Source organism: Cygnus olor, chromosome 2, assembly GCF_009769625.2.
Source record: "Cygnus olor isolate bCygOlo1 chromosome 2, bCygOlo1.pri.v2, whole genome shotgun sequence".
NCBI lineage: Eukaryota > Metazoa > Chordata > Aves > Anseriformes > Anatidae > Cygnus > Cygnus olor.
Window position 1 is genome coordinate 80,831,665 of NC_049170.1, and position 26,652 is coordinate 80,858,316.

At 41.8% G+C, this 26,652-nt stretch overlaps 1 protein-coding gene across 1 annotated transcript; it reads right to left on the reverse strand.

Annotated features, from left to right (window-relative positions):
• Positions 1-1,385: 1,385 nt before the first annotated feature.
• WRNIP1 (WRN helicase interacting protein 1) lies at positions 1,386-25,086 on the reverse strand. The gene is made up of 7 exons (XM_040548168.1): positions 24,524-25,086; positions 16,486-16,677; positions 15,197-15,441; positions 8,646-8,875; positions 3,533-3,688; positions 2,638-2,717; positions 1,386-2,146 (listed from the first exon to the last, which is right to left on the reverse strand). Exons 1-7 carry the CDS (start codon positions 25,040-25,042, stop codon positions 1,871-1,873), a joined length of 1,698 nt encoding a protein of 565 aa, XP_040404102.1. The 5' UTR covers positions 25,043-25,086; the 3' UTR covers positions 1,386-1,870.
• Between the last annotated feature and the right edge of the window lie 1,566 nt (positions 25,087-26,652).

Here is a 26,652-nt window from a genome sequence, read left to right on the forward strand (position 1 = left end):
CAGGCCTGCTAAGAAAAGTATATGGGGTATGTAGCAAGCAAATCCAGCTGTAACTGCAGTGTGCTCTTGTGTAGGAGGCATTTTTCAGCCACGATACACATCCTATTCACTGGCAGTCAGTTTATTCCATGGCACTTTAACAAGTGCAGACAGTTGCCCCAGTGGCTACTCAGCATTTCAATAACGAAAATCTTCTTAGCTAATTATCTACTGTGATTCCAGCCAAAAACAGTCCTCTTATGCTACCCAAGAAGTAATTATCACAGTCATATGCTGTTACAGCAGTTACTGGCTTTTCAGCAGACCAGACCACTGCGCACTTAAGATTGAAGAGAAAAAAAAGAAATCAGCACTTAAATGAAGGAATGCTGTCAACATCCGGGACACTGCCATGACCTTATGTTCCACTTAACAGAAATATTCACCCAACAGTCTTGGATGTGGATATGTTTTCATTAGAGAATTTGGCTTTATCTTCCTATTATAAAAGCAGGAAGTCAATTTGTGTGTATCAACTTTCCAATTAAAAACTAACTAATGAAATTGCTAAAACACAACTCAAAATACACGAGGGTGTTTTGCTACCAGAAATCTCCTTTCCAAAAGCTTTTCTCAAAACGTCATGACACTAACATTTTTAAGTGTTGTAACTTTATAAACAAACATAATCCAGCTATTTTCATGACTATTCTACTTCCAGAATCATTTTGGACTTGCTGTGGAAAGTAGGCATGATAAAGCTAAAGGAATTTAAAACTTTCAAAATGTCCTGGTTTCAGTTAGGACAGAGTTAATTTTCCTCCTAGTAGCTGGCAGGGTGCTATGTTTTGGATTAGAATGAGAAGAGCGCTGATAACATGCTGATGTTTTAATTGTTGTAGAGCAGTGCTTACACCAAGCCAAGGACTTTTCAGCCTCTCTCTGTCCTGCTAGCGAGCAGGCTAGGGATGCAGCAGAAGCTGGGAGGGGACAGACCCAGGACAGCTGACCCAAACTGGCCAAAGGGGTATTCCATACCATCTGACGTCATGCTGAACAATATATAGGGGTGGCTACCCGGGGTGGGGGGGTGGCCGGCTGCTCGGGGATAGGCTGGGCATCGGTCAACGGGTGGTGAGCAATTGCATTGTGCATCACTTATTTCGTACACATTATTACTATTAATACTATTATTATTATTATTATTGTTGTTCTTCTTTTCCCTGTCTTAATAAACTGTCTTTATCTCAACTCACAGGCTTCACTTTCCCGTTTCTCTCCCCCATCCCGGAGAGGGAGGGGGGAGGGTGAGCGAACGGCTGTGTGGTGTTTGACTGCCAGCCGGGCTAAACCACAACACAAAACTACACTACTGTCACAAGAATATTTAAACATATGCAAAGACACTGTTTTCAACAACTTTATTGGTTTAATAAATGTTGTTGTACAAAATTTCTCTGGAACATCACAAAAGAATTACAGTGTAATTGTATTTTGCTTATAATATTTTAATGGAGAGGTACAACTTTTTTTTTTGAAAATAAACATTCTAAAATTTTGAAATGGATACTAATTTTAAAAAGCAGCATGATAATATTCCTTGTCTCTCAGCAAGAGTAAGAAATACAAGTCTCATTGTTTTGTACCATTAAATTTGAATCAGAGGGTGACAATACTATATTGGTTAAGTTTACTTTTGGTTTCCATATTGCTTAAGTGGAATTGTTTACAAAACTACTTTGGAATGACAGCAGTAAAATGAGAAATATCTCAGAGGCTCAGTGCTTTGATACTTTCAGCCTCAGGAATACAGGGCTAAAACTATACAGGGAATTTTCATCCCAATACACATTTATAAATCATAAAATGAAAAACATTCAGAGCAAGCCCATCATGTTTTTTGTTCCTTAAAGAAGTCCGTTCCTTTCAGCTCTTCTGGCAGATAGTCCTGTTCTACAGGTTCCTTGTACATGGGGTTATATTTGTAGCCTTTACCATAGCCCAAGTTCTTCATAAGCCTTGTCGGGGCATTTCTCAGGTGCAGTGGAACAGGTGGTAGAGGTCCTGTGTGCATTCTCAGACATTCTTTCACATTGCTGTAAGCCCTGTACACCTCTATAGACTTTGGTGCTCTTGCAAAATACACTACACATTGTGCTAGAATGACCTGGAAACAAGAAAAGGGAAAGTGTTAAATGATTTTTTCTAAGCTGTTTGGGAAAGGGACTGTTATTCAGACATTTTGTGCAGCTTGAGAAGTCCTGTATTTTTATACTGACCTTGCAGGCTACTACAATATGAATATTATTAAACAACAATTCAGTTCTTTATGATATTTGCTTCTAGAAATTAATAACTAATTTAGAATGTCAAAATATATGACTAATTGTAACAGAGAGAAAACAGAAAAGATAGATAAATCTGAAATTAGTTCAAATACCACTTTTTAATATCAAACATGCTGTGAAATTCAAACTACAGCTTCTATTTTTAGAGCTACAATATTCTCTTACTCAAAGAAGTGTTGTGTAGAATGAGCAAATAACTAAATTTGCCTTGTCCTTGCAATCTGTTTATTTTTTACAATTAGAAATAGTTTTTTTTTTTTTTTTTTTTTTTAACAGTACTTTAGTATCAGTGAATTAAAGAAGCCTTTACCTCACATTCTGGCATTCCAATAAAGTGACAACCTTGATAAGCAGCAACTGCTTGCGTTAAAGCCAAAGGATCTGCCAGCCCTGCAGAAAAGGATCAGATGAAAGCAGGTTAAAGTCAGTTTACTTTAATCACCTTTTTTTTCCCCTCTTGTAAGAAGGAAGATTATTCATGCACACTGCAAAGGTGCTGTCTCAGATGGCAGATTGTCTGGTACAATACTTGGCAGTACTTAAGATATACTTTCTCCACCTACAACCTTCCTTTTTCCATGCTGCCCCCAAAAAAACTGAATCTGTTGCCACACAGTGGCAGTCTGAGCAGTAGCAGATAGCGTATGATTCACTTACTTTTTGGAATTGAAAAAGTGGGGAAATACGCTGTATAGACATAGTTTCCCCAAATCTAGTAACTCTTCACCCATCACATGCACTAAAAACACTGCTGTATCTGTTACTTTGGATAAGAAGATGCCTTAAAACTACAGAACCAGCTATCAAATCTGAAGTTTGTATGCCAGGGTAGGCTTTTAGCTTCCACAGTCACTAAAACAAAGAAAAACCCAGGCATCCCTGAAATACGCATTCTCTGTGACACAAGTTTACTAGAGACCTATAATCATCACCAAAGTTGAAAGAATATTAATACACTGCCAAAACCTAACCTCAAAAAAAAAAAAAATCTTTGTTTTTCCTGCAGTAGACAGTCATCACAATTACATCAAATGTAGGCTTTTGTGAGCATATACTAAACTTTTGTCAGATATAGTGCATTTCAGTATTTTGTACCTATTCCAAATGCAGCATTTATTACTCCCCGTACCAATCTTTGGAAACCAGAATGCTGGAAAATCTGAATTTAACGTAACATTCCAACAAGAAATACTGCAGTTGCTTACCTATATCTTCACTTGCAAATCTTACCAGCCTCCTTGCCACGTAGAGTGGATCCTCACCACCTTCAAGCATTCGAGCAAGCCAGTAAAGGGAAGCATTTTCATCAGAGCCTCTCATAGACTTATGCAGGGCAGAGATGCAATTGTAATGTTCTTCTCCTGTTTGGAATGGGTGAGAAGAAACATACAAAGCTATTTGGAAGAAATTAAGTGAGATACATTTAAAAGAATAGAATATATTTTCCCAAGTCACAGTAGGTAAACATAACCTGCTTTTTCAAGTTCTTTTTATGCATATATCATTATGTTGTTCATCAAAGCAAAGCATGAAGATGCTGAAAACAACCAGAACCATTCCACTAACTATATAAGCATATCAGAGCAACAGCAGATGAAAAGGGAAGATTTTTTCTTTTAAACATTACAAGGCAAACAATTTGATTTTGATATCCTATGAACTTTCCTTCAAAAGTAGGAAACAAAACTGGTATTTTAAGCAGTTAGGAAGAAGATCTTATATCTCCTAATTCACAATAGGCAAAGTATGAGAATGTATAAACCATCAAACATTGCTTTTTGACAAACACATGTAGGTAGCAGTGAGGAGGCAACAGAAGAGAAAAAAAGTTGTGTAACACTGGTGATATTTTAGAACAAGAAATTTCACATCAAATAAAATCTGAAAATGAAGCATCCAGTAAATGAGACGTGAATTTGCTATATTATACATGGAAAAAAGAAAACATTGCTGTAATTATACAATGACAACACTACAAAATTTGGAGGAAATAGAATCACAACACAGAGCCCTTACAAAACCACTACAAAATGCTGGGTTCAGATGTGGACAACTGCAACCTTTTAGGAAAGGCCCTAAAAATTATAACCAGTTCAAACAACAAAAACAACAACATTAAATAAAAAGCACCACCACCACCACCACACAACCAACTATCTGAAATACCAGACTGCTAAGTAAGGGGTGGGGAGACAATGATTTACAAGGAAGTTGTTTTTTTTAAAACATTAAAGTTTAATATAAGATTAAGTATGAGTTCCAAGGAGAAACAAAGCCACTTCACAGATATTTTAGGGCTATAGTTAAAAATATGGGGGCACCATTAGGTACACTGAGACCTCTCCTGCTTGCAACTTTTTTGCCATGCAGCTGGGTTTGATTCTTATGCATATCTTTTAATCAAACTTATAAGAGTATTTTGCTGTGATATGGTTTTTAAACTTTCCACATAATCTGATTTTTTACTTCTCAAAGTGCCTGGCATTCCTTGGCTCACAGCTAACCATATTATGAAGGCAACTGGCTGCGTGCAGAGCCATCTGTTAACATTTCTCTTCTTCCTACAGCTAAAAGGATTTACAGCCTCAGGGCCGTATCAGAAGACATCACTGTCATTTGTAGTCCCTGCAAAATAAAAGGCTGCACATGTCATTAAGAAAACCAAAGCCTCCATACCACTGCAATTGCTCCTTTCAAAGTCAGTAAGACTTCCACCTTCCAGGTCAGAAACTGGGCCCATCTTCCAGTGTTGTTGCTCATGCTGCACTGCGGTTCTGTGGGGAATTCAGAGTGTGCACTCCCAGAGTACACAGGCTTGCAGACAGCTATTTTTGATAGGACTGCACACAAAGAGCCCTGTGGTACGTAGTGATTACTCATGCCAACATAAACAGCATGTCTGTGCTCCGTCATAGCACTTGAGTTAGTGGCAATAAACCCAAGCAGCTGGACTCGCATCATCATCTTGGGAGAGGCGTCTTTTGGTCTCTCAAAAGCAAGACAGCCTTTAAATATCTTGAAAGGTTGGATTTGCCCAGATTTTTGCTTTTTTTTGGGGGGATGAAGTGCTTTTATACACTGTTTGGGCTACTGTAATGTGTCGTGCCTGGGAATGCCAACTAGAGAGGCAGAAGGAATCCAATGGATAGGTTAGGACCAGAGACACCAACCTTCAGAGTACTTGGCTGAGCAAGGGGACAGTTTTCTCCCTCTATTTCCTTCCTCAAAGTTATTTGTGTGACTGACTCACCAGCATAATGACAATATTCATACGCTGGACAGACTTATTCAGAAAAAACTGTGGAATTGTACTTAAAATCTTTGTCCAATGCATGTAACTGCGTATTTTTCCTTCTGTTGAAACTGCGTATTATGATTCTTTTTTAAATATGCAGTTTATACTCTACATGAGATACCAGAAACAGTTTAAAAAATTTAGACAAAACTCTTTAGAGACCTGTGTTTATTAGCTCTGTCTCTCATGCCAGTTAGCCACTATGTAGATTCTGGCCTTATGAATTCAGCTTACAGAGATACATATGCAAACTTATCACTGCTGCTCTGCATCCCAGATGCCTCTTGAAATCAAATCTCTGAAGAGTTTTTGGAATCAAAACACAACTGTTCTATTAAGTTCCCACACAGGCAAATACCTTTCCTACGAGAAACAAGACACTTCAGAAAAGGCTTCAGGGAAGATGGTATTTTCTAGAGTATCTAATGTATACAGACACATAAATCATATTGATTCTCATTTTTTTGCCCCTAAATCACTTATGTGCTTAAGAAGAGTTTTCCAGCTAATTTAAGATGTTCATTTCTCTAAGATCTTATTGATAGTAGACAGGTAAAAAAAATTCACTGACCATAATTAGGGTCTGGACTCCTTAAGCAATCCCTAATTATAGCGAGCCAAAGTAATATAACAGTCCCTGTCTCACATTATTTCCTGTCTTAGTCAAAGGTATATCAACTGCTCACTGATAAAGTACAGAATAAAGCCTTGGAAGAAAGGCTGAAATAACAGCATGGGTAAAAAGCCTTCTCATTCTGGCCCAGCAGAAAGCAATAAAGCCGGCAAACAAATACAATGGAACAAGGCACCTTCTCTTTCCTCCTTCATAAAATAGGATGGCACAGCAGTTAACATTCTGTAATCTGGAACACTTTATCTCAACATATTTCTCTCCTTTACCATAGCTGACACTGTTGATACACAGATGAAAACAACAATCCTGCCATTATTCTGATTTTTATTTTTGGTATTCATTATTAAATCAGTGGAAGCAGTGAGCCACAATACATAAAAGCAAAACGAGACAATAAAACTCCGTCTTAAAAAAAATCAAGTCTTTGTCCATCTATAGTTAACAATTAATTTAGCTGCTGCATCATTTTCTCCAAAAATCAAAATAAGATGTAACTACAATTAAAAGCTAAAATACAACTAAACAGTTTTTCTTTCACATTGTTAGGGCTGCAGGCTGCGCCTGGCAGTGAAATTTGTCTAGTGGTTTCTTTGTTCTGCCAGCTAAAATACATAGATTATCTATGCAAAGATCTTGGCTGTACCCAAATCAAAGCAATAGGCTAATGCCTGGATTAAGAATAATTTCCTTCCTAGACTGCTCAGTGAGAGTACATGAAGGCATGCACAACTGTATACATTTGGCAAATATTGCTTAAGGTGAGCAAAACTAAACCATATAAAGACTGAATTCCATATTTAAGCAACTCAGGCTGAACACTAATTATCTGGTGCTTGCTATGTGAACATGCTACACTCAAATGTATGCTGCTATCATCATGTTTAGACAGCACCATGTCTCTTCATTTTATAAGGTTGAAGCCCCCACCCTTTTTTAAAAGAAGTCTGCGGATTCCAGCACAAGAAATGAGATTAAAAAAGTATTAAAGCATAATACAAAAATATCAATATTTATACAATAGCCTCTATCCAGAAGCACTTTATACATAAAACATAATAGCTATCGCTATTGTTGCCAAAAGTGGTCAATCCAGACGCAGACTATTCTGCAAAAGAAAGTTTAAAGGCACATACGCAGGCAACTTGCTACTGTGACATTAGCAATCACAGGCTTTTTGCCATTTATACAATCGAGAAAGAGGATTTTCACTGCTGCCACCCATCTCTGAAAGAAAATCTGACAAAAACCACACAAAGCTCAAAGAATTATTGACACACGCTACCTAGACTTCACACAAGCCTTAGGCGGAGTCACTCTGTCATCTCTAACTAAGCAAATAGGCAGAGGATGGCTGGGAGCAATGGCCACAAATGAGTTGTGTGACAGCAGGCACAAGGCGACAGCAAACACACAAGGGACCTACACAGCACAGGAGAGTCGCAACAGTAAACTGGACAGATTTTCCCCTTCCTCCTTCTCCCTAATCATGACTTCTTCCTGCCACATACCCCATAAATTTTTTCTCCTCCCTCCCCCTACCTATCCTCCCCTTCTCAGCTGCCAACATATCAATATCTGCACAGCTGACTTTTACTGACAATGAGCCGTCATCTCCTCTTTGTATCAAGGCTGAGAGCAGGCAAATGCACTGCAAACAACCTCTACAAATTTCACCACAGCTTTTAAGCATTGACAGTTAATTCAGCAATTCAGATACAGTGGAAAAACACTGCCTGGCATAACTGTATGATGCTATGGCTAAGTAATTCAAGTATTGCTGAAGAACTAGCACATGCATTCAAGGTGATTCATTTAATTTCAAACATTCAGTCCCTGGCCTTTAACCACCTGCATAAAGAGGTACAGGCCAACTACTACGGTGCCTAGCATTGCCAAGTTACAAGTATAGCAAGAGTGGTTACCCCATTAAGAAGCCTGAAATGCAATTAGATTTATGTAACCTGTACTAAGCAAGTTACAAAATGCATTACCTCTAAAAGCAATTCTAAAAATATAAGCAAACTACAATAGAGCACTTCCAACCCTCCAAGAACAAATCTTCTCATCAAAATAGTACTTCACCTTGCAACCCTCTTTGACCTCAATATTCTAATAACCTGAAGGAACAAAGTAATTTCACCATGCGACTGTCTGTAGGACTACAAGGAAGTCTCTCAACTAACCTATGCTTCCTAAGCAGTGAGAGGAAACTGTTTAGAAGGAATTTCTGGATGAGCCTGCTATACTGTAAAGGAAATGCAACTTTTCAGGCCAAATTTCCGTACAGCCACTGCTTCACCAGAGCAACTGGTATGAAAGGGGAAGAAGCAGCGGGAATTACAGAGGCTCTTCAGAATGCTGCATGGCAGAAACTGCATCAGGTACCCACCTGCTCGATCATATAGGATGTGAGATCGTTGTAGGCCTTCCTTTACATGCTCTTCTGTTATCAGAACTCCATCAGCAGAGCATCCTTTGGCAGTACTCAGAGGAGTGGTCTTCCCTGCTGCCAGTCTGGCCTGAAGTGCTAACTGAAGTCCGTTCAATCCAGTCCTTGCATCACCATCACAAAGGTAGGCTAGGGTACTTAGAGCTTTCTCCTCTATGTACACAGGGAATCTGCAACAAAATGACCACAAGCCGTTATCCCACATTGTGCTCCTCTCATTGCATATTGTGCTAGATATTGCATTTCTTTGCAAAGTCTGCTGAGAGGCAACCGGGCTTACGTTTTGTCCTTAACTCGTTCTGTCAGTCATGATTAAGCACTGCAGAACCTGGGATAAAACTGTGGAATCCTACCCCTCATCCTCCTGTCCAATGCATGTTAAATACAATGGCAGACAAAACAAAAAAAAAAAACAGAAAAAAAACCAGAAGCTCTCATCTATTTAATCTCCTTATTTTTTTCCTTGAGATTACCTCCTCTCACCAAGTTCAATGGAAACTAGGGGTAGGTTTTTGCCAGAAGCATAGTTCTGGCACAGTCATTTGAACATCACAAGGTTTTACTCCATCAGCATTTCATAGATAGCAGTTAGAATTCCTTGGTGAAAGGACAATGAAGAGGTAGGAAGCTATCCAAATGCATGAGATAATATAGTGATGCACAAAGTAACTATTGAGTATTTAAACTAATGGTTACTGACATTAAAAGCTGCTATCAGATATTCTTAAAAAAGCTATGACAAGCAGCATTGATGTAAATCATAAAGCATATATTCATCCCACCTTCTTATTTGAAATGGTAACAGGTACAACTTCAGTCACTGGGGTACAGAAGCTATTTCAGCACAGAGAAAGGCTGTGAAAAACCAGAAGTAATCCCAGTGCACACAAGTCCCTGTTCTTACCATCCACTGCTTTAAGCACACCAGGGCTATGAGAACGCATCATAACAAAAAGGCTGAATTCCAGTGAACACACAACGTAAACAAACAAGACAGGAAGAGCTGAGAAATGTAGTAACAGGTGAAGGCTTTGCCATGGTCTCATAGATCATCTATGGCAAATCTGGGAAAGTAAAGCACTCCAGCTCTTTCTCCAGGTTTTCATTCACTGGGTTGCAATCCCTGCTCCCAGTGCTATGCAAACCAACCTGAGTGCACATTTCACATGCATATCGTTGAGTATTTGACCCTCAAACTTCAGTTGCACAAACAAGTTAACTGCTAAGGTGTTTGCCAGACATAGGATACAGCCGATTTGAAAACAGAAGCCGATGGAGTTACAGCATGACACAAGTAACCACCTTAACTTTGCCATTTCTAGTAACTGGACTGAATATGAACAGTGACACATCAGCAAGGGATTAACGCACAGGACTTGGAGAGGCAATTTCTTATGAAGCCCTTGTGCACCAAATTATTAGGGATTCACCAACAGCCCTGCACCTCATTCACCAGAAAGATTTACTACTGCTATTACCAGTGGTGTACAAAGAGATAATGCCAGGGTTCCCAGACACGCAGCTCTACTAATCTTCATTATTTGGCCCACCTCTTTATGGGGTTATGAAAAATGTTTTTGTTAAGCATGCAGCAGCTGCAAGCAGCTCTGCAGCTACAGGTATTTGAGCAGCTCTGAACTCCCCCTTATTCCCATGCTAGTCAGAATTAGTCTGAACGGCAACATTAGCTTCCGAAAACTTGCATTTGGCGTTTCTAACATCTTCTGTGTTTGAACAGGGAAACAGCAGAGTATAACAACAAAGTGCCTTAATTCTGTCAAGTAGCTTATACATCAAGTTACTTGGAAAGCAAGGAGTGATGCTCACTCTCACCGCTACAGGTGGGCACCAGATTTTTCTATATGCATTGGAAGCAAAGGCTATCTGTAAAAACGCAGCAGGCAGTACACACAGACATCCTGCTGCTAATACCTCCATCGACAGGGAACAAAACCAAGTATGCAGTGCACTGAGCAAACACCTCGATACACTAGCAGGGCAGATTGAAGAGAAGGTTTCACATGTGAACCTGCAAAGAATCCCAAAAGAATCAAAGTTTCAGAGCCCTGTTACCATTTAATTGCTAAATAATAGCAGCATAAGAAAGAGGAGTTATATTTCTGTCTCTTCAGTTTCACTACTTGACTGTAAGTGCCCCACTGACTCAACACTAGCATTTAGCATTACAGAAATTAAAATAAAAATACATGACGAGGTATGTGAAAATCTGGTTACAAGCAAGTTCTTGTCCCGCTTCCATGGTGAAATCCAAGTTACAATATACTGGTAACAGAAATTTCACTCCAAATAATGTGTTATGTACTGGGCAAATCTAGTCGTTGTCTATAACAACAACAGCACTATACATACAGGCCATGGGAAAAAGCAAACAAACAAAAAGCCTTTCACATATGGGCAAGCTTAAGCTTAAGCTTGCGGTGTATTGATGAAGTCAATGATTTGAAATAATGTAATGCTTCCCTAATTCCATAATCTCAGCTCCCTTCTGACTCAGAATTTACAAATAATGCTTTATACTCAGAATAAATGAATTCAGTTAATTTTTCTAAGAAATTAAGATCTTAAATCTCATCACTCGCTGTATTTTACATTTTTAAGCCCATCCTATTCTCAGAAGCTCAGGCACCCTACACCCTTTCTCTTTACCCTGACTTCCCCACACCCTCAAACTCTGAGGCAGAACAACTCCCATAGGTTCCGACCTCTTCACAAGCTCCTGAACCTCTTGCAGACGGGCGGTCTTGTTTTTTTTCCACTCTCCAAAATTAACACAGAACACCCCCTGGATGCCAATGCTTAATGTTACTACCTTGTAACTGACGATACTTGGAGACAAAAATAAAAACAAGCCAACGGGGACACCCCAGTATCTCTGACTCACTGAGCCGAAGGTGATATACTAGCTCAAGTAATGGAAAACTACCACCATGGGATAATAAATCATTCTTCCAATTCCCTCCTTATCACAATATCCTCAACACAGTTTGTGCCAAGAACCAGTATGAAACGTAGCATCAACTACCCGTAAAACCTGTACAAAACCAGCGTTTGATACAATGAGAGTAGATGCAAGGAAGTCCAAGCAAGGAGAACCTGTACGATGAAAGGTTTAGAAATAACTGAGCAGAGCACGAGATAAAGTATCCACTGCTTCTTTCACGTATAAATCAGTACATTACAGCATTCATAACGCAATTATTTTCACTACAGTCACTCCTGGACAGATTGAAACAGTTTTATGGGCAAATATAACTCTTCATCTTAAACGAAGCAGCATGATATCAATTGTTCCCAGCCTTACAGCATTGTCTTTGAAGAAGGCCTCATCCGAGCAACTCTATTTTCAGCAAGGAAATTAGACGGGTGTTTCAAAAAGAGAACAATTTTCAAAAGGTGTTCAACACCCAAGACCCAACGGAAGCCCATGTTAAATACTGATTTATAAACCAGCAAATTCAAAACCTGTCAGTACCTGTAATATAGCCACTAACAAGCTGAACTGCATGATGTCTAGGCTTGCCAACAACAAACTGGGAATCTTTCATTTCAATCAGCTGCATTCCTTCTGGGCTACCTAACTTCAATACATTAATCTACCACCCAGTTTACCATCTGACAAATCAGAGAGCGCACTCTGAGGGCAGCACCTAAATAATAAAAAGTCAAGAATTAAAAGAAGAATTTTATTTCCTCTGTCAGTGACACAGCACAAGTGTACTGCATCAGTGCATAGCTGGTACAGTTTGTGCTGTTACTGAGACAGCAAAAACCGCAAAAAGCACAAGCAAAATCTCAGCAATATAAAGCATCTTTCACATTCACGTCTCCTTTCTTTTCTTCTTCGTGACTGTAAACTTCCTTTCATAATCTCCCCTCTTTTAGTTTATTGCAGGCTTTATGAGGCACCGTTTGATGGCAGCGAAGCTGATGGAGATGTAACACAAAGCACATCTTATCCTAAAGAAACCCAGTAACTCATACAAAAACTGTTAAAGAAACTTTGTAAGTGCAATGACATCACACAGAAAAGGATACCAAATTCTGTAATGGCTTCCAGTGGTTCTAGTTCAGCTTTACAGCAAGAAAAGGATGCAGTGGGATGAAAAAAGCCAGGTGATCTAATCCTATCGGAAACCTTCAGCAACAGAGGAAGCAAGACAAGAGAAAGCCACCGAGAAAACTTAAACAGATTCTAGTAGAGCACACTTTCCTTTTGGTAACTGCTGCACATGCACGCAGTGCAGAGCCAATGAAACCTGCTGAATCATTCCGCAGCGGCTGCATTCTCACTGAGCTCGAATATACCTGTAGAAACTGTGAAAGACCCACCCTCACATTACTCCTTCAGGTAAAAGAAGAGACCACAAAGAATCATCCTCTTCTTCAAACTCTCACCTAGGTCAGATATCACGTCAGAAAAGTGTGATACCTTATATCTGATAAAATATATCTGATAAAATGATTCCAAGGAGCACATGCAGAACTTCATACTGCACGTGGTTTGGACAGGAAAACCCACTCCTTGAGGAGATTAAATCCATAATACAACGTCCACGCCTCTTCTGTCCTCTGGCTGGATCTCTGCATCCCTTCTAAAGTGGGTATGCCTCACATATGGGGACATGCTGCCTTACAGCACCTTTTCCAACTCTGGAACAGATGTGAGCACAGTGAACAATCAACTCCACTGTAATTTGTGATATACTTTTGTTTATTCTTCAGGACAGCATGAACTCTTACCTGCCTGTATCTAACGCTAGCCCTGCTTCATAGAGGTAGGGGGATAAAGAGATAAAACAAGAGATGCAGCTGCTCCTGCAGGGTAGTAGGTGGAAAGGAAATGAAGGATCAAAAATGGCATGGAGAGTGAAGCAAGAAGGAATTAAGGAGGAGACCAAAAACTGAACCACAGCAAGGGACAGGGTGGTTTAAAAAAAAAAAAAAAAAGCCAAACTCAACAGCAACACTATGTATTAACTACACACCAAAACCAGACAGTGGTAGGAAGGATAAGGAAAGTTGAACACACAACTGTAACAAAAGCTCTAAAATTCCTAGTTCTATTTTCATTTTAAAATGTCTGGCTCCTGCTTAGTCACTGGTATGGGGCACTCTCTCTTCATGGATAGATTTCTGAAACCATGCTAGTCTGACAGCCTGCCTGCCAGACTTCTTTCAGTTTGATTAAGCACCACACCACGCTGTTTAAATCATCCATAGCTAACGGAAGGTTACAGATACGAGAGTCTAGCGAAACCCAAACCCAAACAACTGCAGCTGAAACTATGCCTTCTACTTTAATCCCATACATAAAGGAAAGTCTCCAAACCCCAGTCAGGGTGTAGCCACAACCACAGCTGTGTCATTACATTAAAGATGACATGCTGTACTGCCCTCTCTTCTAAAAGTCACACTACTACAACATGTAAAAGCTATAAATGAGTAAAAGTGAGGCATCGTACGCTGGTGGAAAAAAAAAAAAAAAAAAAAGAAGTGGAGGGAGGAAGGGACAGCTTGTATTCCCTGCCCTGACCTCAGCATTCAGGTTACTGCTTCTTATTGATTCTATTCTGTGATAATGCTAAAAGGAAAAAGCGTACTGCCTTCTATTTATTGCATCAAGAGTGCCTGCCCAATTAGCACCGCATCAATGCACTGTAAATTACTAGCAGTACACACAAGCATCACCATGAAGAAACTGTAACAACATCTTGTGTGAAAGTAGCAGAATCAAGCATTATTCTTATTTCCCAGCTACCCATTTCAGAAGGCAGATGTACGTCCATAGGGGGATGTATCTTGAGCTTGGTATTTCCAAAAACTCTCCCAAATGTTTAACACGACTATCTGGTTTGGACAAAAAGGGGCAGAGAAAAACAAAATATATTTTAAGATAATCTATTAACATCTCACAGCAAATACCCTCCCCAGCATACTGTAAAACATACCATAGCACTTATGCTGCAGCTAAAACACAGTAGTACTCTCTCTTGATCTCATTCCAAAAAAATCTCAGAAAACAACAAACTTCCGTCAGGCACTTCCAAGCTAATTTAATAGGGGATGCCCCATCCGCCACTTAAGGGTAACGCGATGTTTTTACAACCACTAACAAGAAGTAACACACATTAGGACACGACAAAGACTCAGTTACAGGCTTCCACAGCAAATCCCCAGCAGCAGAATGGATTTAAATATCCTGGGGGGTGAGTCAGGAGCTACAGATCCAAGTATAAAACTCTCTCCTAATCCAGACGGTGAGATTATGTTTTGGATGGAGACCCAGTGCTTTGAATTCTCTCTCTCCTGTCACCCCCCCGCCCTTGCCATATGCTGCCACCTCTTTTCTTTACTATCAGAAGTGGCTAGGGTTTCTCTTCCCACCCCCCAACTGCTTCATCGTCTCCCTGGCAGGCAGTCAATTCCTCAGGCTGTGCGCGTTAACACCCTGCAGCCCATAAAGTACTCACTCCGAGCTCTCGCTGCTGCTGCCAGTTGCAGAGCTGTCGTGCTGGTCATCTTTGCCCAAAACCTGGACCCCTAAAGACCTGACGGCCCGCATCAGAATCGTCTCCATCGCCTCAGCTGAGAGCTTCTCCAGAACGATCACCCGGCATCGGCTCAGGAGAGCGGCATTGACTTGGAAGGACGGGTTTTCTGTCGTCGCTCCTATCAGAGTCACTGTCCCGCACTCAACGTGAGGAAGGAAAGTGTCCTGAGCATGGGAGGGAAGCAGAAAAACCTGATCTCCATCAATGACAACCTCAAGCATCCCATGTGAGTAGGCTATCTGGCATTTTCAAATACTTTTTTCTGGTGTTGTGAGTCTTTGGGTTCCCTGTTGATGTGACAAATAACCTCACTGACAAGGCACCTCATCAGTTCGGCTAATTAAATGATTTAATTTCATGCACAGAGCACACAGTGGGCTGCTCACCTTGATAACCCATGCCTGCACTGAGAATGACCCTCCCAGCTGAAAAAGAAGTGTCAAAAAATCCGCAAAGTTTTAGTTTATATGACTGTTTTATTGTTTGGCAATCAAAATACCATGAAAATAACTTATCTAATATAACAAATAATGAGGCTACTTCTAACTCCTTGAACCAATGTTTAGGGCTACAGTTCTCTACCTAATTGAACAGGATGTCTCAGAAAACTGTAGGATCAGAACATGGTTCCATATGAAAATTTAACCAGCAGGACAAAATCTGAGCTTTCCATGGCATGACTAAAGGCAATAATACCTAGGAAAAGAAAAATTAAAAAACTACAACACTCAAGCAATGGCTGCAGCAACATATTACACCAAAGTACCATGCCATGCTTTAATTTTCTGTTTTCACAGGGAAGAGTGCACAACATTAAAGCGAACACACCCTATGCACATCCACATTCCAGACCTTTTTAAAGGTAACATGGAATTTAATCCCCAGCATGGAGGCTGAAATGAAGATAGGTACAGCAAACGCTACTAACATGTCTTTGGAGAAAAAAAATTTCAGGAAAACATCACACAGAGCCCAGCATGCAAGTCAGCTACAAGTATAGCTCAGCCTTTTATTTAAACCTTCGAATAACAGTAATTACACATTGATGCTTGGAAGTTAGTTATGAATTTAATTTTCATAACTCTAATTTATTTACTACAAACATTAAAAACAAAAGCCCAAAGCGCGCTACCATCTTAAGGCAAAGTGGGGAATTTTACAGAAGTTCCGACAAAAGCTTTTTCCAAAAAAGTGATGTAGTACAATACCTGCTGAGATTTGTTGAAACGATGGATCTCGTCAATAAAGAGAATGGTTTTTCTCTTGAAGAGTCTTTTTTCATTCTGGGCTTGACTGATGACATCTCGAACATCATTTGTCTTGGCACTTGTGGCTGACAGTGTCACAAACCTTGTGCCGGTCTTTTTGCTGCTGTTGGCTATGATGTGTGCCAGGGTGGTCTGAAACAGCGGTAGGAGCTAGCCTTGTAACAATCATTTTGGATACAGAAAGTACTCGTGCGAAGACAGTACATAAAGAGCAAAGCTATATATTTAGGACATAGGGACAGTGCTGACAGTTTAGAGAGTAGGATATTTTAGTTCACGCTATTGTGGCTGCCAATTCCACCACTGCATTTCTAGGGCCTGCGCTTTTAAGTATCAGTCTCAATATTCTAAGTGCCAGCAGTGACAGCTGCCTCCTTTATCACTGAAGGAAAACTCTTCTCCAAATACGCTGCTGTCATAGAAGATGGGTTGACTACAATTCACCACGCAACTATTTTGTAGAGTACATTAAAGAATAAAGAGCTGGACCATTCCAAGATACCTGCAGAAGAGCTTACAGTGCAATTACTTAAGAAAGAAAAAGGTACATACACATTGTTAACTAAAGCTTTTTCTATTTCCACCCCTTGTAATAATGAAATTAATCAAAAAGCAGTTCTCTACAAAAGCATGAGTGTTAATACCGAAAAATTATATGCAGACCTCAGAAAACATAACTCTAAATCTAAATAGTCAATAGTAACCAAGCGCTGGCTCAGGGAAGTAAAGGGCTGCTGGCTGAACAAAACATTGCCTGGTTTTAATGAGCACTCACATCGTCTTCCTTTGCTTGTAGACAACTCCTTCCCATCAGAATTTATTTATAGGGAATTTCACTGCACCCACTGAAGCAGAGAAGCAGCCTGCAGCGCTACCTTGCACACAGATTGAGTACACCTGAACACGGGCATGGTTTTCAGTCCTGCCTTCACTCCCCTCTGTAAAGGCAGGTGTATCTGCATGTCTCGAGCACCGCATCTCTATTTGAAAGTACTGCTAGAGGAAAAATGGGTGATTCTTCCATCAGTCTCACTTCTAGTAAAGGAGCCCAAGGAGACAGAAGCCAGGAGAGCCTCAGCAGCTGAGGAGCAGAACAGGTGCTGACAAAACTGCTTCAGAAGATATTCTAGGTACTCAGGTTAATGCAGCAAGTGCTCTAAACCTGATCGTCTTGCAGAAAGACTGCAGGAGCAACCACCTACCAGACCACTGCTAGTGGTGCTGCCGGGACCTCCTTCGCTGCCCTACCAGCATTGCTGTCTCTTTAATGGATTTCCACATCCCGAAAACAGCCAGACAAAGATGAGAGAAGAGAAGCTAAGGGGAAGGATATATAATTATTTATCCTTGCTTTAGCTTTAGTAAGGGGTTCCTGACTGGTTTCAGAAGAGGTGTCATTTTATCTCTTGATACAAGACACAAACCCTGTGTCAGATCCCCTCATCTGCTGCAGCTCAAAGCACCAGCCCCTTCCCTCCTGAGAATGCTGCAGAAGACAAGACTTGAATGATACTCTGGAAAGTGCTCACAGCCAAGCCTACAGACATCAGGGAGGGCTGGGAGACCAGGAAAAAAAGGTGATACTTAAGACTTTGTTAACAGAATAAAACCATAAAACTAAAAGTTAGTGTTTCCTTACAAAAGCGACTTGATTCAGAATGTACCTTTGGAGGATTTATCCATACCTCAAAACCACTGAAAGCATGGAAAACCCCAATATATCAAATCTGAAGATGAAAAAGAAAAAAGTACCTCTTCTTTCTCTAAAAGTAGCAGTGGTGAGAGGAAAAAACAAACAAACAAACAAACAAACCCAAATGGCTATTCTTCTTATAGCTCCACTTCAACTGGTAGCTCGCACTTATCAACATCAGGTCACACAGATGAAGGGCCTAGTTACGGTCAGCATAAGTCTAAGAACAGGTCTAAATCGAGGCATTCAAGTCTGCAGAGATCACTTTTTCTACACCCAGAGTGAACATGTTTTTTCTTTCTATCAATCAGCACAGCTGGTATTGCGAGTCAAAACTCACAATTTTTGCAAGATATATGAGTATAGCAAATGATAGTCATTAGCCAAAAAGAAACTGATTTCAGCTGAAGCCCAATTTATTCTCCTGCTTTTTCTCAAGCAGAAGCCAGTATTATGCTACACAAAAAGTCAAGAACCATGACTCATTAATAACTTCAACTTGAGCCTGCAGCTACTTATTTCCAGATCTACTACACACAGAACACCTGAATACCAAAGCTCTCCTCCGCTGGAAATTTCTTCATGTCAACCCGACTTAGGACTTCCTTCCCCAAAGGCTGCAATAAACCAAGATTTAAACACAGAAAAAATCCCACCAACCAAACAAAACACTAACCAAACAAGCCCACTCCCAGCAGCAGTGCTACTGGTTCTTCCATGCTTTGATACTAGCTATGAATAAAATAAAAGTAGTCCTGGATTAAAGCACACCTCTGAATGTCAGAGCAGCTAAGTCCCTCAGATTTGCTGGTTTGGTTAGTAGGATGCTTGTAGCAGGAGACAAGAACTTTCTGCACACCTGTGAGTTTCCTTGATTGTGCAGCTCTCTTTGAACGTAACCTATTTCCTCATTCTGTGCTGCCACTAGTAAATGCAACCTCACCTCCAGGGCTGGAAGAAAACAGGAAAAATCAAGTACAAACATAGCCTGTCCCACTTACGCTGATGTTCAATGACTTTGCATTACTAATTGGAAACAAGGTGGTGTTTTCATTTTTGCAGCTTTATACCAGGTGATTAAATACCACCCACTGCACAGCCCCTTCTAGGGATTAAGAGCAATAATGCCTCTCTCTCTTCAGAAAGTGAAATTGAAAAACTTGGAAGGGTTGTGTATACGATCAGATCATAGCAAAGGAGACCCTAGTCAAGAAGTTGTCTGTGAAACCTAAGGTCATCCTTACCTCACTGCACTGGAAGATCAGGCAGACCTTGTTAACGAATCTGCCCATGGCTTCCTGTTCATGGAGCCTTCCCCTGTTTGCTCTTAAATTGCACAAATTTGGCAAAACAGTTGTTGTAGATGCTGGTCAGAGAAAACACACTGAGTCTCAAGTGTCATCTACATTGCTTTCAGCAGTCATGCTGTGGAGCTCCTGCAAGGTGTGCAGAACAGCTCACACTCTTCTGTTCCTGTCTCTCAGCCTCTTCCCGAGGAGCTGACATTCATACTACACTTTCTGGGAACACACTGCAGTGCAGGAGCTCTCTTCCAACATACATGCTTCTCCCAGCTGGCTCGCTACATCTGTAGACTTGTAGGGTCTCCAATCACATTATCGGAGTTCTACTCCAGCATCCTGCTGCCCTCCACCATGACATTCCCTGTACTTTTGCCTCTTCCTTTATCCTGCTACGATTTCTCTATCTTTGTTTCCACGGCGTTACCATCGGCAGCCTCCCCTCACCCTTAGCCCTCCCTCCGAGGGCAGCAGGGCCACAGCGCACTTGATGACCAGTCACAACAGGCCACGCCTGGTCGCACAGCCTTGTGAAGAGTGCCAACAGTGCCAGCACCCTTAGATTGCAACTGGGAAAGCAGCTCTCTGGGATACAGCTTTAAAAAAACTGGGGTCTGTCCTATCCAACACCACTGAGTTGAACCCAGGCTACCACGCCGTGTCACAAGAGACGCGGGCAATGAGTCAGGTTATGCCTAAAGGAAATTGCCAGGACAGCAGATGAGCATGGCTCAGGGACGCTGCCTACTGAGATAAATGCAATCAAAAGTGGCAGCAGTTGGCATTTATATAAGGGCAGATGCTATTCTTACTCCTCTTGTTTGGTTCCTCACACCCCAAATAGCCCACAGGGAGACTACTGGAGGAGTAAGGTGTCATTGAACAACAGCAAGTGGCTTCCAGCACTTCCAAAATCCAAACCAGACCTGGCATAAACAGAGGCAAGGTCACTGCATGGCGTTTTCTGAAGCAGAGCTGTGCCCTCATTTGCTCCATCCAGGTTTGTTCCATCATGCTTTACAAACACAATGAGCTAACTCCAGTCTTCTCTTCTCAGAGAACTACACAAAGATATTGCCAATTTAAATTGACATACGCAAACTCAGGCATGCAGTTTTTGAACACTTCTTCCATGTAACTGCAAAGATGAACCCATTTTTCAGAGCTGTTCTGAACTCTATGCTACCGTAAAAGAGACCGCGCATTTTCAGCTTAAAATTGCCAGCTGTGTTTCAAAGCACTGCATGATAACCTTGAATAAAAACAGAAATAAGAAGAAGAAATAAGGGACTCCTAGAAATAAAACAAACTCAGTGGAGATCTGATGGAAACTTCAAAGACCACTTGCGGTTGTTGGGCATTTTTAAAAAACATTTTGCACTATATCAACATGGCATATTTTAACTTAGTACCAGATTGCATACACAGACCAAGAAAATCACGCATGAACATTCTGTCACGTTGTTTACAGGGAGCAGGTTCCAGCTACTTGTTGCCTTCTTTTTTCCCCTCATTAAACGACATACGTAAGAGGGAATGTTTACCATATTTAAAAACAGAACGTTCAGGTTTATAAAGCTTAAACCGCATCTGTGGCAGCAAAATTATTCTCTGCTCAAGTTACTCGTGTCCCCCCGCTAACTCTACTAAAATTGGCGCCCCATGGCAGACAAGCAAAAATGTAAATCCCTGCATTAAGGTGTCATAAATCATAGGGCAGCTTACTCGGATTACACTAGGATTCATACAGGCTTTAAAAAATTTGTGTAGTCAGGATGAATAAGCTAACTGTTCATAAGTTAATAACCACAGCATCTCTTTGAGGCAGTGTTTCTTCTTCTGGCCTGCGACTGGTCAGCTTCTTAGAGTGGAAAACACATTCATGGGTTTAATACTTAGTAGTCACAAAATTAAAAAAAATGGAGTCAAAGCAAGTTCAACTAAAGCACTTTGGCTTCATAAGAAATTAGGATGACAAAAGTACAAAGATCACGCTCCCTTAAAGCAAGAAGGCACAACACAAATGAAAATTCAAAAAAAGAAAGTTAGCCCTCAACAAAAGTATCCTGATTTTGTCTTTTTGGTTTTGATTGTTCCTCCTTGAATATTCAAGTGCACCTGGGACAAGTTAACTTGATCAGAACAGTACAACCCACAATGCATTTTTAATCAGGTACTGGTTTTCTTATCTTCATAATAAAAATTCTCAGTGTTCTTGACCTTCAATATCAAATACTTTTGCAGCAGTTTAATAGCAAAGATTCTCTTCTTGCTCAGAAAGTCTGTTGAACTACAACACCTCTCGTAAAAGCCCAGACTGATAAATAATACATAAATTCATTTGAAATTTTTCCCCAAGGGTTAACTCAATGTCCACTTATTTTTTGACTCAGCCTACCCTTTTTAAAAGAAGTATCAGTTAACATGGCATTCGGCTGTAGAAATGGAAAAAAGCACAGATAGATAGCAATAACCAGGTTGCATGGGTAGCAGGAGAGTGAAGAGGTCTAAGAAGTCCAAATGACCACCTTACACAGCAATTTGGAGTTTAGACCAATATATTTAATAACATTCCTTTTAGCATCTGCCCACTAATGTACGACTTCTTCTTTGATGGGCAGAGCTTCGCATGTGGGCTTGTTACATTTGACGCTAGATAATACAGTCATTTGTTAATATTTTTCCCCACTGAAAAGAACTGTGCAACAGAAAGTTTTTAACTATCAGCCCAACTAAGTCCTGAGGCAGTGCTTGTACTTTTCTATTTCACAAGATCATTTAAATATGAACTTTCAGCAACTTAAGCAAATCAAACACTACTTATGGAGAAGAAGGCCTGAAATGAAATTTTACTCCAACACCATCCTAGAAATATTAGTAAGCATTGGTGAGGGGAAACATTCAGCTTTTTGCAGTAGGAGTTCCTGGTTCAGCCAGGCATATATGGTCCTGACACTTCAAAAGAATACATTAAAAGCTAGGTGAAAGAGCAAAGCCTTGGAGCTATTTGTTGAGGGGCAACCTAGAGAAGAGATGAACTAGCCAAGAACTTAAGTATCTGGAGAGAGAGTACCAGACTTTGGAACTGTTCCTGATGGGGCAAAAGGGACAGTCCTTATGCAAGTCCCAAGTCTAATCTGATGAACAGCAGAATTTGGTGAAAAGCAAGCTTACTAAATACAACTCCACTTGTGGTATATAAGCAAGGAAGACAGGTCCTGAGAAAGGAGAGTGAAAGCTTCATTACTACAGACATGAAACTGATCACTCGTTATTCAAAGCCTATCTTAGGCACCACAGGAGGTTCCAAAAGCCTTGTAACACAACTAAGTTATCACCACCTCACGAACAAGCATTTCTACAGGCTTTCAAAGAAGGTGCATTCATCAGAACACAATCCAAAGCCTACCGAGTCCAGTTCTAGTTTCCAGAGACTGTATGTGGCCTTCACTTTGTGACCACTGTGTTTGGAACATATTTTTTTCCTAAGGAAAAAGGGCTTCAAGAAAGACCAAGCAAGCACTGTTAATACAAACAACCAGAAACCAAAGACAGAATAACACGAAGAAACATGAAAGTAGGTCCCTGAAAGTTACTTATTTAATAAACTACTAGACTACTAATTAACCAAAGAGTTTAACTCCACTTCTCTCTCCAGCTGTCTTACTTCAGTCAATCAACCTCTCCTTTAACAAATTCGTAGAATGTGCTTTTCTTTATCTCATCGGGTTTTCCTGATATTACTGTGGTACTTTAAAGGAAGTAGCAATTACATAAGCTCACCACCTGTTTCTTTTCAGGTACATGTTATCTAGCCTGAACAACCTACTGCATCTTTGCCAACAGTAGCCATCTATTATTCTCATACCTGCTCCTTATTAACTGTGATTAACTGTAATTAACCATGATTATTATTCAAATACCACACACACAATGTCTCTATTTATCTTCAAACAAGTATACTAAGAAAAACAAGCTGCAATTCAGTCCTTAACTCCTCTGCTCGCACCAATTCATTAGTCATTATTTTCCCTATCCCAGATTTCCCATATATGCTCTCGTTCATAGCCAAGACATATATATATGCAAAACTCAGAGCTGTGTACACATTAGCCTGACAGAGATAACTACATATTCTGTTTGTTTAGCTCCTTCCACCAAAAACTGGGAATACAGGGAAAAATGACAAAATTAGGCTGAGATCTTTGGTGCTCCCACCTGAACACACTTGAGCCGTTCATTTGGTCTTTCGCTCACTACAGTTGTGGACCCCTTCACTGTTGTGCTGCAATTACAGTGCTGTTGGGGATTTACCACAGCCTGCCCCAAGTATCTTAAAAGGGGCAGAACAAAAGCATGCAGTAGCCAGGATATGCAACCAAAAGCTGGAAGGGTTGACCACTTTTGGTTTGCCTTTTTGAAGATGCATGAGTGCCTAGCACAGTGTACCTAACCACTGTCTTAGCTCCTTTCCACACCAAAGTCTTTTCCTGTCAGGAGACGGAATTTGTGGGCAAAACCAAACCTGCACTCACAGGCCACACTGTAGTAAATTTGACACTATCTCACCCCTTTTCCTCAATATTTTTATAGATTCTGTTTTCTTGCTGTTTTCAAGCTTCCCAGCTTTTGCATGTTAGTAATGGCTTTGGAGTTTACTAAAACAAGCCAATTGTCTGCAATGAATCAAGTTTGGCCCGTGTAATCCAAATGCAGGCTGTAGGGAGGTTGGCTGGTGAGTGTGGGTTGCTTACGTTTCATTCTAGAGGCAAGCTGTGTTTTCGCAACCTCTGCAAAAACTAGAGGGCATCAGTCAGCATAAAGTCAACACAGAAGCCAAAATAATACACGGGGTGGGAAAAAAGAACAAAATGCGAGGGAATACGGAAAAAAAAGAGACACTCTCGGGGTTGATCGGACTTGGAAAGGAACCAGGGAAGACGCTGGGCGTGAGCTGCCGCCGGAGGCCCGGGGCTCCACTCACCTTGCCGCATCCCGGCGGCCCCCAGAGGATGAGGGAAGGGATTTCGTGGGACTCCAGCAGGGACCGCAGCAGGGTCTGGGCGCCCAGCACCCGCTCCTGCCCCACGTAATCCCTCAGCGTGTCCGGCCGCAGCCTGTCGGCCAGGGGCTTCCCCTCCAGCTTCTGCGCCACGCTGGCCCCGCGCAGCGCTGTCCCACCGCCCAGCTCCAGGCCTCCCTCCTCCGGCTTCTCGGCGGCGTCCCCCCGCCCAGCCCCGCTCCTCCCGCCGGGGGCTCCGGGGCTCTGCCCGCCGCCGCGACCCTTGTGGAAGAGGGAGAAGACGGGGGCGGCCGCCGGGGTGGTCTCCCCCGATGGGACGGCGGCGAGGCGCGGCTTCTTGGAAGGGGGCGACCCGCCCCGCTCCGCATCGCCCTCCCCTGCCTGCAAGCACCGGTCCAGGTGCGAGTTGATGAGCGCGCCCGGCAGCTCCCGCAGGCACACCGGGCACCGCACCGCCGCCTCCTCCTCCGCGCCCTCCATCGGTTCCCGCGGCAGGCACCGGCGGGGCAGGAAGCGAGACCGCCCGCCCTCGGCTCCCGCAGCCCTTCGGGAGCTGTAGTCCGCCCCGGCTGCCGCCCAGCCCGCCCCTAGCGGCCGGAGGAGCCGCGGGGAGCCTGGCTGTATGCAGCAGAGGGCAGAGGGCTCCGAGCCACACGGCCACCAACCTGGCCCCAGACAGCCTCGGGGCGAAACGGCCGCCGTGGGCATGGGCCAAAAGCGCGCCTTCGGGGCGTCAGGGCCGCGCAGCCATAGGAGCCCCGGGGCAAACCCCTCAGAGTGAGGCCTGCTCATCCTTAGATTTGTCTTTAAGCTGCTGTCTTCTGCCTTCATGTTGAAAACACAGAATCACAGAATCATCTAGGTTCGAAGAGACCTCCAAGATCACCTAGTCCAACCTCTGACCTAACACTAACAAGTCCTCCACTAAACCATATCGCTAAGCTCTAAATCTAAACACCTTTTAAAGACCTCCCGGGATGGCAACTGAACCACTTCCCTGGGCAGCCTATTCCAATGCTTAACAACCCTTTCAGTAAAGAACTTCTTTCTAATATCCAACCTAAACCTCCCCTGGCGCAACTTGAGCCCATTCCCCCTCGTCCTGTCACCAGGCACGTGGGAGAATAGACCAACCCCCACCTCGCTACAGCCTCCTTTAAGGTACCTATAGAGAGCGATGAGGTCTCCCCTGAGCCTCCTCTTCTCCAGGCTAAACAACCCCAGCTCCCTCAGCTGCTCCTCGCAAGACTTGTTCTCCAGACCCCTCACCAGCTTCGTTGCCCTCCTCTGGACTTGCTCAAGCACCTCTGTGTCCTTCTTGTAGCGAGGGGCCCAAAACTGAACACAGTACTCAAGGTGAAACACGTTGAAAAACATGTCGAAACACGTTGAAAAACCCTTCCAGTTTTTGAGATGTGCAGCATCTCTGTGGTCTCTTTGGCTGTGATTCCACAGCAACATAGGGTTATCACTGCTGCTTTTTTGTTGTTGTTGCTTCGCACATTTTCAGCCAGCACACTGCATGATCTGACTCAGATTGTACAACCAAGCACTGGGAAAGGGTGAGCCAGGCCACACCAGCCCCAATTAGATGGCCTGAAGTGCGGTGGACTTGCTTCAGTTTCACACTGATTAACATTAAATCACAATCTGTATTTGGGGGTCCACCTCGGTCATTTGATGAAATACACCAAAGCTTCTTTTTTGGTTGACAAAATACCAATAAATTCTTTTTAAGAAGAAAATACAGCTCCCGCATTACACAGAATGCTGAGTGGTTTGTATGTTAAAGAAAAGTATAGTAAGCAGTACTGTTAGCATCCTAATTTACCACCTGAATTTGACCCACTGGTAATTCTTTCCACCTTACGTCTTGTTTTTTTTCCTGAATTATATATTTAGGTTTAATTATATTCTATTACATAATCATTCCCAGCTTGTAAATTTCAGGTCAGTCTAATGTCAAGATGTGCTATGCCAGGATCTATGAGGTAAACAAGTCTGGCTACTATGTATGTAATAGTACCTGTCTCCCAGCTTAAATATTAAAAATGGCTGGTTTGCAAATGACCAACAGCTCAGAAATAAAG

Coding starts and splice junctions, on each gene's coding strand:
- WRNIP1 (XM_040548168.1), bottom strand. CDS start 25,042: ATGGAGGGCGCGGAGGAGGAGGCGGCGGTGCGGTGCCCGGTGTGCCTG. Junction 16,678..24,523: donor GGCCGCCGGGATGCGGCAAG/GTGAGTGGAGCC, acceptor CCGCTGTTTCAG/ACCACCCTGGCACACATCAT. Junction 8,876..15,196: donor AGCAGCAGCGAGAGCTCGGA/GTGAGTACTTTA, acceptor ATTTTGTTGCAG/ATTCCCTGTGTACATAGAGG.